Source organism: Oryzias latipes, chromosome 21 (genome assembly GCF_053564925.1).
Source record: "Oryzias latipes strain Hd-rR chromosome 21, Olatipes_Hd-rR_3.1".
NCBI lineage: Eukaryota > Metazoa > Chordata > Actinopteri > Beloniformes > Adrianichthyidae > Oryzias > Oryzias latipes.
This window is the reverse complement of record NC_136257.1, coordinates 26,716,184-26,727,626: the sequence shown is the minus strand read 5'-3', so window position 1 is coordinate 26,727,626 and position 11,443 is coordinate 26,716,184. Positions and strand designations below refer to the sequence as shown.

At 40.3% G+C, this 11,443-nt stretch overlaps 2 protein-coding genes across 4 annotated transcripts in view; one reads left to right on the top strand and one right to left on the bottom strand.

Annotated features, from left to right (window-relative positions):
* The window catches only part of gpm6bb (glycoprotein M6Bb), a 29,832-nt gene extending 28,045 nt beyond the window's left edge, over positions 1-1,787 (top strand). Inside the window, exon 7 of the mRNA XM_023951229.2 lies at positions 52-1,787. Within this exon, the coding sequence (XP_023806997.1) occupies positions 52-201 (150 nt within the window). The 3' untranslated portion in view covers positions 202-1,787. The remainder of the gene's footprint in view (positions 1-51) is intronic.
* A 1-nt stretch (position 1,788) lies between these two features.
* ofd1 (OFD1 centriole and centriolar satellite protein) lies at positions 1,789-11,411 on the bottom strand. 3 transcript variants are annotated; one of them, XM_023951226.2, is made up of 22 exons: positions 11,095-11,411; positions 10,817-11,020; positions 10,653-10,721; positions 10,539-10,563; positions 10,335-10,442; positions 10,126-10,256; positions 9,835-10,008; positions 9,103-9,209; positions 8,907-9,026; positions 8,539-8,612; positions 8,363-8,454; positions 8,013-8,202; positions 7,250-7,380; positions 6,977-7,088; positions 4,218-4,913; positions 3,878-4,031; positions 3,678-3,766; positions 3,192-3,320; positions 2,863-3,035; positions 2,334-2,501; positions 2,160-2,230; positions 1,789-1,963 (listed from the first exon to the last, which is right to left on the bottom strand). In XM_023951226.2, the coding sequence occupies exons 1-22, from the start codon at positions 11,191-11,193 to the stop codon at positions 1,918-1,920; spliced, it is 3,162 nt and encodes a 1,053-aa protein (XP_023806994.1). In that variant the 5' UTR covers positions 11,194-11,411; the 3' UTR covers positions 1,789-1,917. The 3 variants fall into 3 exon arrangements, with proteins under 3 accessions (XP_023806994.1, XP_023806995.1, XP_023806996.1); XM_023951227.2 differs by having other exon boundaries at positions 4,218-4,859; XM_023951228.2 differs by lacking the exon at positions 4,218-4,913.
* Positions 11,412-11,443: the final 32 nt, after the last annotated feature.

Below are 11,443 nucleotides of genomic sequence, written 5' to 3'. Positions count from 1 at the left end.
TTTGCATCTCTGACATGCTCACCGGCCATCCACCTCACCCTTCTCTTCCAGATCCACTTCCTCATGATTCTCTCAGCAAACTGGGCCTACCTTAAGGATGCCAGTCAAATGCATGCCTACCAAGACATCAAATTGAAGGAAGAGCGGGAGCTGCAGGACATCACCGCACGCTCAAAGGAATGCCTCAATTCCTACACATAAGGATTTTTCATCCGTGCAAACACACGCTACGTGACATACAAAACACTGCGGGCCTACTACAGCAGCCTGTTTGGACCAACACTCTGCTCAAATAACCGGCTGGCTGTGTACACTGTGCAGTACTAACCCAGCTTCTAACCTCCTAATGCATCCGAGCTGCTTCCTGCACTAACTCAAAAAGACTTGCTACATACAGATTGCAGACTTTTTTTTTTTTTTTCCCCCCGATTTTGCAGGAAGAAACAATGCCGATGATCCTTTTGTGGTAGTCATTTTTCCTGCTGAACCTTGATGGGTTAGACTATTTTTATGCAGTGGATAACAACAGGTTTATTTTGTCTGTCTTATGACCCTCCAGCTTTTCCAAAGTAAGAGGTTTGGTTCTTGTTCTTTCCCTCGTTCACAGGCCTTAAACCAAATTCCAGTGTCAAAATGTATTAATGGAACAAATATTTAAAAAGTAGACAAAAAAAACCCTGCTCTAATAATATACTAAGAATTTGACTGCATGGCTGTTTCAGCAAATGTTCTAATGTTAAGGATGGGTCTGTAATCCAATTCTGTTTCACAGATACTCAGAATATTAGCCAATTTTTTCCATTAAAAAGGGTTTATTTGAAAAAGATGTCTCAAATTTGGGACAAAGGAGGAAAAAAAAAAACTCCACATGCAAAAATATTGCAATTTACATGTGAATGCTACTGCATTTATTGGCAACATAAAAAACACAATGTTAAAAAAGGAATCAAAAGTTTAGATGTAAATAGAAAAGACTGCTGAGTTCATAACACTGATAGTGGTTGTAAATTGTCATTTCTGTACAATGTTATTCAAACCATTCTGATTTCTAAGAAATAAAAAGCCATCCCCTATATATGGAACAGCAGGTTCAACAATGATTAATTTGTTTTTTAATGACTACATTTCTATTTCTTTTGATTTTCTATAATTGCATTTTTTATGTGCAATTGTAACATGTAAGAATTACTTATGTAATCTTTTTCTTAGTTACAGCGATAACTTGATGTTTTGTTGTTGCATGAAGACGACTGTTTCTGCAGAAACGTGATGTACAGTGAGATATTCTGACATCAGTAGTAGGCAGCTTTTGCCCTATATTCTTACCAATTAACTCCTTTTATAGCAATATCATCAGTGTAGATTCGTAGTAAAGTCTTAGTTCATTTGACTTCTTTTTGTAATATTTTGAATTATAGTATACACATTCTGTATGAATGTTGAGCGCCTCTACATTTTAATTGTAATGTACCATTAAAAAGAAAATTACACCACCAGTCATTGAAAAATGTGTGTAAAGTAAAAACAGAAAATGTAGCCAATGTATGCTTATGATACAGAATGTGTTATTGGGTGTATGGGAGGGAAATAAGACTTGTGTAAAGATAATGGGAATTCAGTGTTATCTTTTTGTTCCTTGTGTTTGAACCAAAAAAAAAGTAGTTTCTAAATCACCGGGAGGACATCAATCAATCACCGAGCACCGTCTGACTGGAAACCCCCTTTGTGACATGACTCAAATGGCCTGATGACTGTTTTTATGGAAAGAAATAAAACAAATGGTTGTACTTTTTTGGTGCTGATATGTGATTTTATTTTACAAGTTAGTAAAATGTACAGATCTGATTTAAAAAGCAACACATTTAAAAAAAAAAAAAAAAAATAATGTAGAAATAAAAATTGCTGTTGAAGATTTTCTCACCAGAAGTCATCTTCCATTTCTTTGGGTGAATGTAATGCAGCACTGAAAGGAAACCAAGTCAGTGAATAATAATTTAGAAAATGCATAAAAACGTGCATCTATAAAGATATTAAAAAAAAAAAAGAATACATTTAAGGTACATCTGTTGAAGAAACATTGTAACTTTTAACCATGATAATTAAGCTTTTTTTTAAATCTAAAATCAATTAAGCAGTATAGTATCTGTGATTGAGGTTACCTTTGTTCTGTGTCATCATTAAAACTAATGTTTTCTGGGCTTGTTTGTCCCGCCTCCTCTCTCTGAGGACTCTAAAGAGAGAGAGAGAGAGAAAAAAAAAATCAACACATGAAATGGAAACTACATCTTAAAAAAAAAAAATCACCAGGCTTCCGTCTACTTGGTGCTCCCCACCTCTTCACGCCGTTTCTCTCTTGCTTCCAGGACCATTTTCATGTACTTCTCCAGTGGATTTTCAACTTTTGACTCCTCCCTGCTTTGATCTGCCTCTTTTTTCTGCCCATCGTCCTCTTCTTTGTCAACTTCACTTTCTTTTTCTAGTTGCTCAACATTCTGCAAAAGCTGGTTTAAGCAGAAAAATCTTAACATTTATTTAAGGCTAACTTTTTTCTGAAACATTCCTGTCATTTTCATTAAAGACCCACTCCAGCAATCAAAGAGTCCCCAGTGTTCTATTAATGATGATTATGCTGTTTTTTAGCAGTTTTCAAGCACATTGTTTCTGCAGAGTGGCAGTAGTTTGTAAGATTTTCGCCTCAAAGTTGTGGGCGGGACAGTTTTCACGTTCCTGATTCATCAAGATTTGAATTAAATACTCAGAAATGCGATTTTAAGCTTACTTTTCTTAATATATGTCCTCCATCATCAGAAAAATGCCACAAGAACATCTTATCACCAAATACCCTTTTTATCGGACATTTACCATCTCTTTCTCAAGCCTCTCCAGTTCTTGCTGCTCTCGCTCCTTGGCTTCTTCCAGCTCCCCCTCTCGTTTTTCTTGTTGGTCTTTGCGTTCCTTTTCCCACCTCTGCTCCTCAACATCTTCCTCTTGGACTCTGGCAGATTCCCCCAATGTCTGTGGCATGTTTGGGGAACCTTTGAATTTAAAGTAGATTTACAGTCTTTAGACTCTAAAAGGTCTTGAATACCATCACGGATGCAAGAAAATCTAGACACAACAAGAAAATGTAGTGCAATATGAACCATAATTTGAGGTTAACAAAATGTGGGTTATTACTGGGAGGAACTCACCCTCTCGAGCCTCAGAGTCGCCTGGGTCCTCCGGGAGGTCCTGTGGGTGGGCGGTGGAGGGGCCATCGGGGGCCTTCTCCGAGTGAGAACCAGCAGTGTCCAGGAGAAGCTCTGGAATGTGGCTGGACTCTAAAGGGAGACACGCACAAAGAGGTCTATTATGCAGCACCATAATGAAACCGGGCCAGAGGACCAGCACAGAATTCATAATCAGCTGTCCCCTCATCTTCATCATTGTGCCAGACCGCTGAAAGGACACTTTGGAGGCCGGTCTCGCACTCACTCATTTAAACTAAGGGAAGAAATATAGTTAAATTGAAGCTCTGTTGAGCATTTATACATCTTATTTCTTTGTTTTCTGGAATAGAGTCAGTGCTTTTCTGCATGCAAAACCCACAAAAGCTTTTCATCTGTTAATGTGGTCCGAAGTTTATCTAAATAAAATGTATTTTCAATTCTATGTTGTTTGGTTTGAGCGTTTTTTACCAAGAACTTCTGTAAGATCTTCAAGTTTGATCTTCTCTGGCTGTGGGGAAGACTCTGAGCTGGAGAACACTGGCCTGGACTCCAAAGGACTGAAAAGAAACAGGAATAAACATGAGCCTATTAACATGCTACACCTTTACAGAGTGAAAGGCAGACACACAGCTTCACAGCGTCCTTGTCAAAGTCACGGCAGATGGTACCTGGACTGGTCTCGTGCTGTGCTCTTGAGCTGGGGACTGTGAGGTGGGCTAATCTCGGGAGAGAAGTCGGCGGCTGCAGCGGTGGCGGCGGGGGCCCGTTTGAATGATCCGTCACAGAGCGGCTGAGGGGACACAGCCGGAGACACGACTGCCTCTGACAGAGAAACAGCCTTCTGTTAGGAAACAACACTGCCACTGGAGAGTCATTGTTCTGACACTGACATGCAAGGATGTTCAGAAGAACTCATTGAACAGCACTTAAGCTGTGTGTGGAGTTTTTAATAGATTGGAAGCGATGGGTCATAAAAAAAAAAACATGCAAAAAAACATTTTCCAATACCTTCAGCCCTTTTTTTGTGAAGCTTCTTCTTGGTGGATGACTGTGATCTGCAGGATGAGTGCTCTGATGAAACCACACTTTCATCCTGGGGTTGTTCTGCTCTCATAAATAAGGGCTCAGCCAATGATTGGTGCCTGGGAACAGCTCTGTGGAGCTGGTTATAGTCGTCTAACGAAGTCAATCTTGGCTGTGGAGCAGGTGCAGGGCTTCCTGGGTCATCAAATACCAAAATGGAGGACAGGACTCTTTGAGGAGAGTGTGGGGTAAATGGAGACTTTGATTTGTGTGAATGGTGTGAGTCTTGTTGCCCTCTATGGGGGTTGTTGTGATGTGAGGGACGTGCCTGCTGTAGTAAAAAGGGTTTTGGGGAGAGTCTGTGTGAGATGGAGGGCACTGCCCTCTGCTGGTAGCTCCTGTACGCCTCCTCCAGGCTCTCTGCCTCCTTCTGCAGCTCTTGGAGCCGGGTCTTGGCTACAGCGACCAGCTCCATGTCGGGGTCATGAGAATCATACCAGGGCGTCTTGTGTCCTTGTGAGGTCCCAGCTGTTTTCCAATCATCGTGATAGCCTGGCCTGGCCCCCAGCAGACCCCTGTCCACATAGATGTCAGGAGGAACCAGCTTGTCGGGGCTGAACTCCAGCACTGAGCGATCAACAAGAGACGGCTTGGGGTTACGCAGCACTTCATTTTCAAGAGCTGTCGGCATCGATTCAAACCCACAGAAGAAAATGAGGAGGGGGGAGAAACCAAAAAAAGGATGCTGAGAAAACCCGACCACCATTAAAACATCCAGAAACACTAAAGAACAACTAAAGTCTTGAGTTTTAATGCTAGTTAGTCTTCACAATAACATTTAGGAGCATGTTTGACAATCAAACATTTCCACTCATGCCAGAAAATATGTTTACTATGCAAGGAACATGCACAACAGAAACTAATGCAGTTTACAGGGAATTGAGCTGTGTCTGAATTCATTTACTAAAAGTCTATCCAGTGCCCTGGATTTTAATCAAATGCTCATAACTTGAAAAAAAGATCCGTAAAACCCCTTTTTGTCCTTTTTTGAGCTCTTGTGAGACGATTCTCAGTGGTCTTTTAATTATGATGATGCTGTTTTTAGGCAAAAAAAATCGTTTTCTAGGAAATAGTTTCAGCAGAGCAACAGTGGCTTATTAGAAATTTACCTTTGAGTTGTGGATGACACCATTGGCATGGAGCAATCCCACCCCCTCTTCCCCTTCCTCATTCCTGAAAGCTTACAGCACGGACCTTGTGGACAACCGAGTGTATTTTCTACTTTTTCTCTTTTACAGATTGCATTTTTTCGTCTGCTCCTGATTCACAACAACTCTGATAAAGAAACACTCAAAAATGCAACTTTGAGCTTAATTTTTGAAGTTAATATGACCTCACCCATTTGCTGAAGTAAAAATCTAATGTTGCTGTTCACCTTTTGGCATATCCCTTCAGGGGTCGCTACAGCGAATCAGCTTTCATTGATTGCACAGGTGGTTTGGCAGTGATTTTCATGCTGGATGCCCTTCCTGACAACATTATTTTATCCAGGCTGGGGACCAGCACAGGGAGACCTGAGTCCCCTTGTGGCTACATACTTAGACAGTAGCATAAAGGGTCTTGCCACACTGGATTCACGCTGGATGAAGTCCATCGCGCCCCCTGGGAAACAAACCCTGGTTTCCCATGTGCCAGCCCTACATGCAGCCAACTAAGCCATCCAGCTGCTGCTTGAAGTAAAAACTAATTAACTTTTAAATTTTTATAAAGACAATTTAGGAATTCAGTGTGTTATAATAAAGAAAACTGGGATGATTTTCATAAAATAAATTTACATCAATTTTCTTTCCATTAAATTGTTCAAACACAATGCATTGTGGCGGCCATGGTACAGCGGTAGGGCGGTCAACCCATGATCGTAATATTACAGGTTCGATTCCCGCCTTGCACACCCATGTGTCGAAGTGTACTTGGGCAAGACACTGAACCCCACCTTGCCTCTGGTGGGAGGTTGGCGCCAGTGTTTGGCAGTGGAGCCGCCACCAGTGTGTGAATGTGTGTGTGACCGGGTGAATGGATCTGTGACTGTAAAGCGCTTTGGGCCTTGTAGGTAGAAAAGCGCTATATAAATATACGCCATTTTATATTTGCCAATCTAGTGAGCATCAATGCACACTGATTATTTGCAGCAAGTTCTGGGAAATTTCCTTTTTTCTGTCTTTCTAGCTTATCCTGTCCAACAACTGAGCTAACAGATAAGAGCTGAGGGCCTTTTGTCTTGGACAGATTTTAGTTATACAATAAGGAGCTATGCATCTTCTGATAGCCAAGGTGTATATTTGGATAAACCCCCCTTTTTGGTTTTTGTATTAGCTTGTATTTATTTATTACATTTTATGTTTTGAATATGTATTTTCTGTCTTTTACAGAAGGAAGAGAGAGGGGAAAAGTGTGACAAAGAAAGACAAAAAAGGTGTGTGTGTGTGTGGGGGGGGGGGGGTGTAGAAGAAAAAAGAGAGAGGGGGAAAAAGTAAGGGGATACAAGTGCCAAGTTGCTCATTTGAGAAGGTTATGATTTTAAGGTTTACATTGTTTATACTAAATTTAAGAATTCTGGGAAATTTCCACTGGATTTTTTGGAATTGCGGATGTGGACACCCTGACAAAATGGCGAACGCCCTCTATAGTGACTGAATTCAGACACAGCGTGAGACACTGTGCTCACACACGCCCCGTCGTGCTACCTTGCTGAGTGTGCCGAAGCTTCATCTTCAGCTCTTCAACGTGGCTGTTCATCCACTGGGCTCTCTCCTGGTGATCCAAGAGCTGAGCTTTGAGCTGAGCACAGCGGTCAGACTGCAGAGATCAGACAAAAACATCTTCAACTAATTATGTACACACAGTGGAAGATCTGTGCAAAGTACAGGACAAATGTTGGCAACAGGAAACACAATAAAGCTGCCAAAAAAGAAAAATGTCGCTTCCCACAGTTAGTTCACTGATGTGAAGGGACTGACCTCATTTTGAAGCTGTGCCTGCAGCACCTCCCTTTGGTTGTCAAAGTCTTCCTCATCCAGTCTGCGGGCATTCTGCAGGCGCTGCAGCTCCACCTGCAGAGCCAGCTGCTCTTTGGATGGCGTGGCCATTTCTGAAATGGACAGTCTTTGGCTGAAACCAATCCATACTTCACTGATTTTTAAAGAAAGAAACTTTACAAAGCTGCACCTCTGTCTTTAACTGAAAGGTTAAATACATAGAACTTATCGCATATTGGCGACTTCTTTTTTTTTACCCATTTCATCCTTTAACAGCAGAATGAATACTGTACCCCATAAAGAGGAAGACTTTTATGTGTCGTTGATAGAGAGCTCCTGTTCCTGCTCACAGTCATTCCACTTCTCAACAGACTTCTATAGCTGGTTGTCTGCAGAGCTACAACCGCCACACAGAGGCCCCCCATTGACAGGCAAGACACACTCACAAAGACTCAGCCAGAGGCAGGGGGGCAGATTACCATGAATGCTGCACAGTAAAACTGAACCTCCCAGTCATGAAAGACCGGGACTCTGAATACTTCATGAGATTTGTCATTGGAATGAAAAATATATTAAGAAATTTAGCTTGCAATTACATTTATGAGTATTTCTTTGTTCAAAGTTTTGCGAATGCTGTAAGCTAGCAGGAGAGCCTGTAAACAGAGAGCTCTCAGCAACAGGAGTAAAGGGTGGGCGGGTTCGCTCCACGCCACACTCAGAGGCGAAGGAGGTCATCGCCCTTCACCTGCATGGAGACGGCGGTTCTCCTCTCTGACTTCTTCCAGCTGCTTTTTCAGCAGCTGCATCTGCTCCTGCAGCTCCGTTCTTTCTCTTCTCAGACTGGGGTAGTCGCTGGTGCTCTCCAGTCTTTCCCTCAGCAAATCTTTCTGTTGAGTCAGCAGGGAAATCTGCTGCTGCGCTGTGTCAAGGTCAGCCTAAAAAAACCAGAGAGGACGTACGATGAAACAGCAAGTAACATCATCGAGGAAGCTTAAACAAATCACACAAGACAAAATAACGCTGGGTATTTCATGAACAGCAGCAGCCGTTCTTTCTTCCCCCCAAAAAACTTTAAGAATGTGAACTATTGTTTACCTGCAGCTGTTTCAATTTGGCACATGTTCTGCTGTGTTCTTCTGATCTGGCATTAAGGGCAGCGGATTCTTGCTGGATTCTAGCAGCTTCAACTGAGAAAAAATAAAATTGTGAAAAATTAAAACAGGACAAACAAACCAGTAATACGTTATTAGTTAAACAATAAAAATACTTGCCTCTGTTTCTGTTCTCGTTTTCGGTGAGTTTTTCTGTTCTTTTGATGAACTCTTCCTTCAGCTCGAGCTGATAACTGATCAACAACAGTTGATTGAAATAGAAAAACAGTGTCTCAGTTTACATCTAATAACAACACTCCTTCTGTTTACAAAATGACATGCATATGAAGTCCTGCTTTTATAGTATTTATGCACAAATAAAACCATTCCCACATGTGCCTAATGTTGATTAAAAACAAAAGTGGTAACAGTTCTACTGGCTAAACACAACAGCTCCATCCTGTGGAGCTAAACCAAACTATTTTTCTTATACATTAAAAAATATACATATGAAGATAAAATGTTTTTCCCTATACCATGAAAATTACCTGGATAATTCATTTTTCAGCTTTTGCTCATATGTGTCCTCCATGGTTTTCACAGCCAGTTCTCTCCTCCTCAAGAGCTCTTCAGCTGTCTTGACTTTCTCTGCATGAATCTGACAAGTCCTACGCAGGAAAATGCAGACTTTAAGTCAGCATTTCAAATGGGAAAAGGTCAAGTAGAAAAACAGAGAGATCGTACTTTTCAAAAGCTTCCATTCTCATCCTCAGTTCATTTTCTCGGTAACGAAGGCTTTCGATGTCTTTCAGCGTGGACTGTCTCTGCATATACATGTCTTTTTCTTCAATCTACCAGAGGGGAAAATAAAAGTTAACAGAGTCAAATAGACTTTTCAACTTCAGAGTATGGAGTATGTGCAATTAACAGCTTTTAGATATGTACATTCAGAAAAATGTGGCCCGTCTGACGTGTTTTCTATGAAACAAATAAGCTCTTCGTCAAACATTTCTTCGTCTGCTCCTGATTAATTTTGATTTAAATAAAGAAATACTCAGAAATAAATTTTGAAGCTTATTCTTTTAATACATCTCCTCCATCATTAGAAAAATGCGACAAAAGCGTCATACAAACACCAAAAAAAACGAGCATTTTCAAAAATCAAACTTGCTACATTATATAAAATTATTATATATGCTTATTACTCTAAATTCTAAAAACCAACAACAAAAATGAAAATATTTGTATTTGATACAAAACCTATGAGCAGCACATTAGATAAGGCTGAGTTTGTCCAACGGGAAGCGAAATGTTGCCTTTAAAATAAAAAACAAAGATTCCATCACATCTTTAGCAGTGCTGCAATGGAGCAATTCATCTTTTTTTTTTGCAACTTTTAAGAGTGGGCAGAAATGTTTCCATTGAATTGGCAAAAATTGACAAATGGAAAAAAAAAAGATGTTTGCAAATATTTACCTCTTTGTGCTTTTGTAAGCCCTCAATGGCGTTCTTCTCTCGTTCCATCAGTGCTTTTGCCTTCATTTCATAGTTTCTTTCCAGTTCTCGCTTCAGATTATCAAACTCTTTATGGAACTTTGACTTTTCTTCCAGCCTCACCTTAGCCATTTCAACTTCTTTAAAATGATGCAGCTTGAAAAAAAAAAAGACATACAATTCAGGTATGGGCGGAGCAACAAATATGAAATCAGAAACAATGCTTTGTGTGCACAAACCAGCATGCATGTAAGCGTGTGTAAGAATAAATACCTTGACATTCATTGAAGCCTCCATCTGTGTCTCAATTTCTCTTTTATAAGCAGCAAGTTTTGATTGAAATGAAAACATTTGGTCCTTATTGAAATGTTCATATTCCTTATCAATTGTTTTCATCTTCTCTACTGCAAATGAAAAACAGAAGCAAATCTTAAAACCTGTGCAGCACTTTTAGTGTTCACATTAGCAAAGCATCTTCATACCAAGAGATTCTCCATAGTTTGATGCTGTGGTTGTCTGAGCATCTGCATCCTGGCGTGGACTGGGAGCATTATGGGATGTCAGATGGGTCAAAAGGTTGAACAGGAAGCCTGTGGAATAGAGTTAAACATAATAGAGTTAAACCCAGAACTTTGGAAAGTGGAACTTTGGAAAGTGGAGCAAAACAAACTGAACATTTAACAAACCTTTGTTGTCGTTTTCCTTACATGCCTGTGATGCAAGAAAGATCATATAATGAGTAACAAATACACTTACCTTTTTTTTTTTTAAATAATGTTTTATTTAAAGGTGGGAATTACCACAGATTTGTACAGTTTTGACTCAGGGTTAATCTTGAGAATTTGAAGGAGGTCATCTTTCTTCAAAACCTAAACAAAGACAAAGATCTTCATCAGAAATGTGTTCTTCATGTTTCCAAGGCAACCACGTCGTTTACACGGGGAAAAAAATGAGTCACGTGTACCTTGTCTTTATTTAAACCGCTTTCAGGGCAGAACACAGATAGCGTGTACTCATAGCCCGATGCTTGGAGATGATCCGCTACGATGCTGTTACAGGCTGAAGCTAGTAAAGTATCGGTCTTCAGGGGGACCAGCCTGGGAACCGGTTCCTGTCCCGTTAAAGGCGGGTGCTTTAACTCCTGGATGAGCTGATTCCGCAGCTGCGCCTGAACAGGATCCAGAGAAAAACCACTGAGACAGCTTTCTAAATATAAAGAACACATAACGAAGTGCAACTTACTTTGAGGGAATCAAGAAAACCTTTGCTTTTGAAAGTTTGGTATAATCTTTTTCTAAGTTCATCTGAGGAAAACGCCTCTACTTCTTTGGAAGTTGACATAACAGCAAGGCGTGAAAAATGAATTGATCCTTGTTTCCAAACACAATTCGGGGCCTTTCAGTAAGGAAAATATAGTTTAAAACATTTTAAAATAACTTACAGTAACAAGAAAATAGCGCGGTAGCAAACAATCAGGGAAACCATTTAAATCTGTCAACGGACTACTCCAATTCAGGCGCATTGTTATGACGTCACAAAACAGACACCCTACCAAAGAATAAATAAATAAAAATAAAATAGAACCAATACC

Coding starts and splice junctions, on each gene's coding strand:
- ofd1 (XM_023951226.2), bottom strand. CDS start 11,193: ATGTCAACTTCCAAAGAAGTAGAGGCGTTTTCCTCAGATGAACTTAGA. Junction 10,257..10,334: donor AAACTATGGAGAATCTCTTG/GTATGAAGATGC, acceptor TTTCATTTGCAG/TAGAGAAGATGAAAACAATT. Junction 7,381..8,012: donor GAACCGCCGTCTCCATGCAG/GTGAAGGGCGAT, acceptor TGTCCATTTCAG/AAATGGCCACGCCATCCAAA.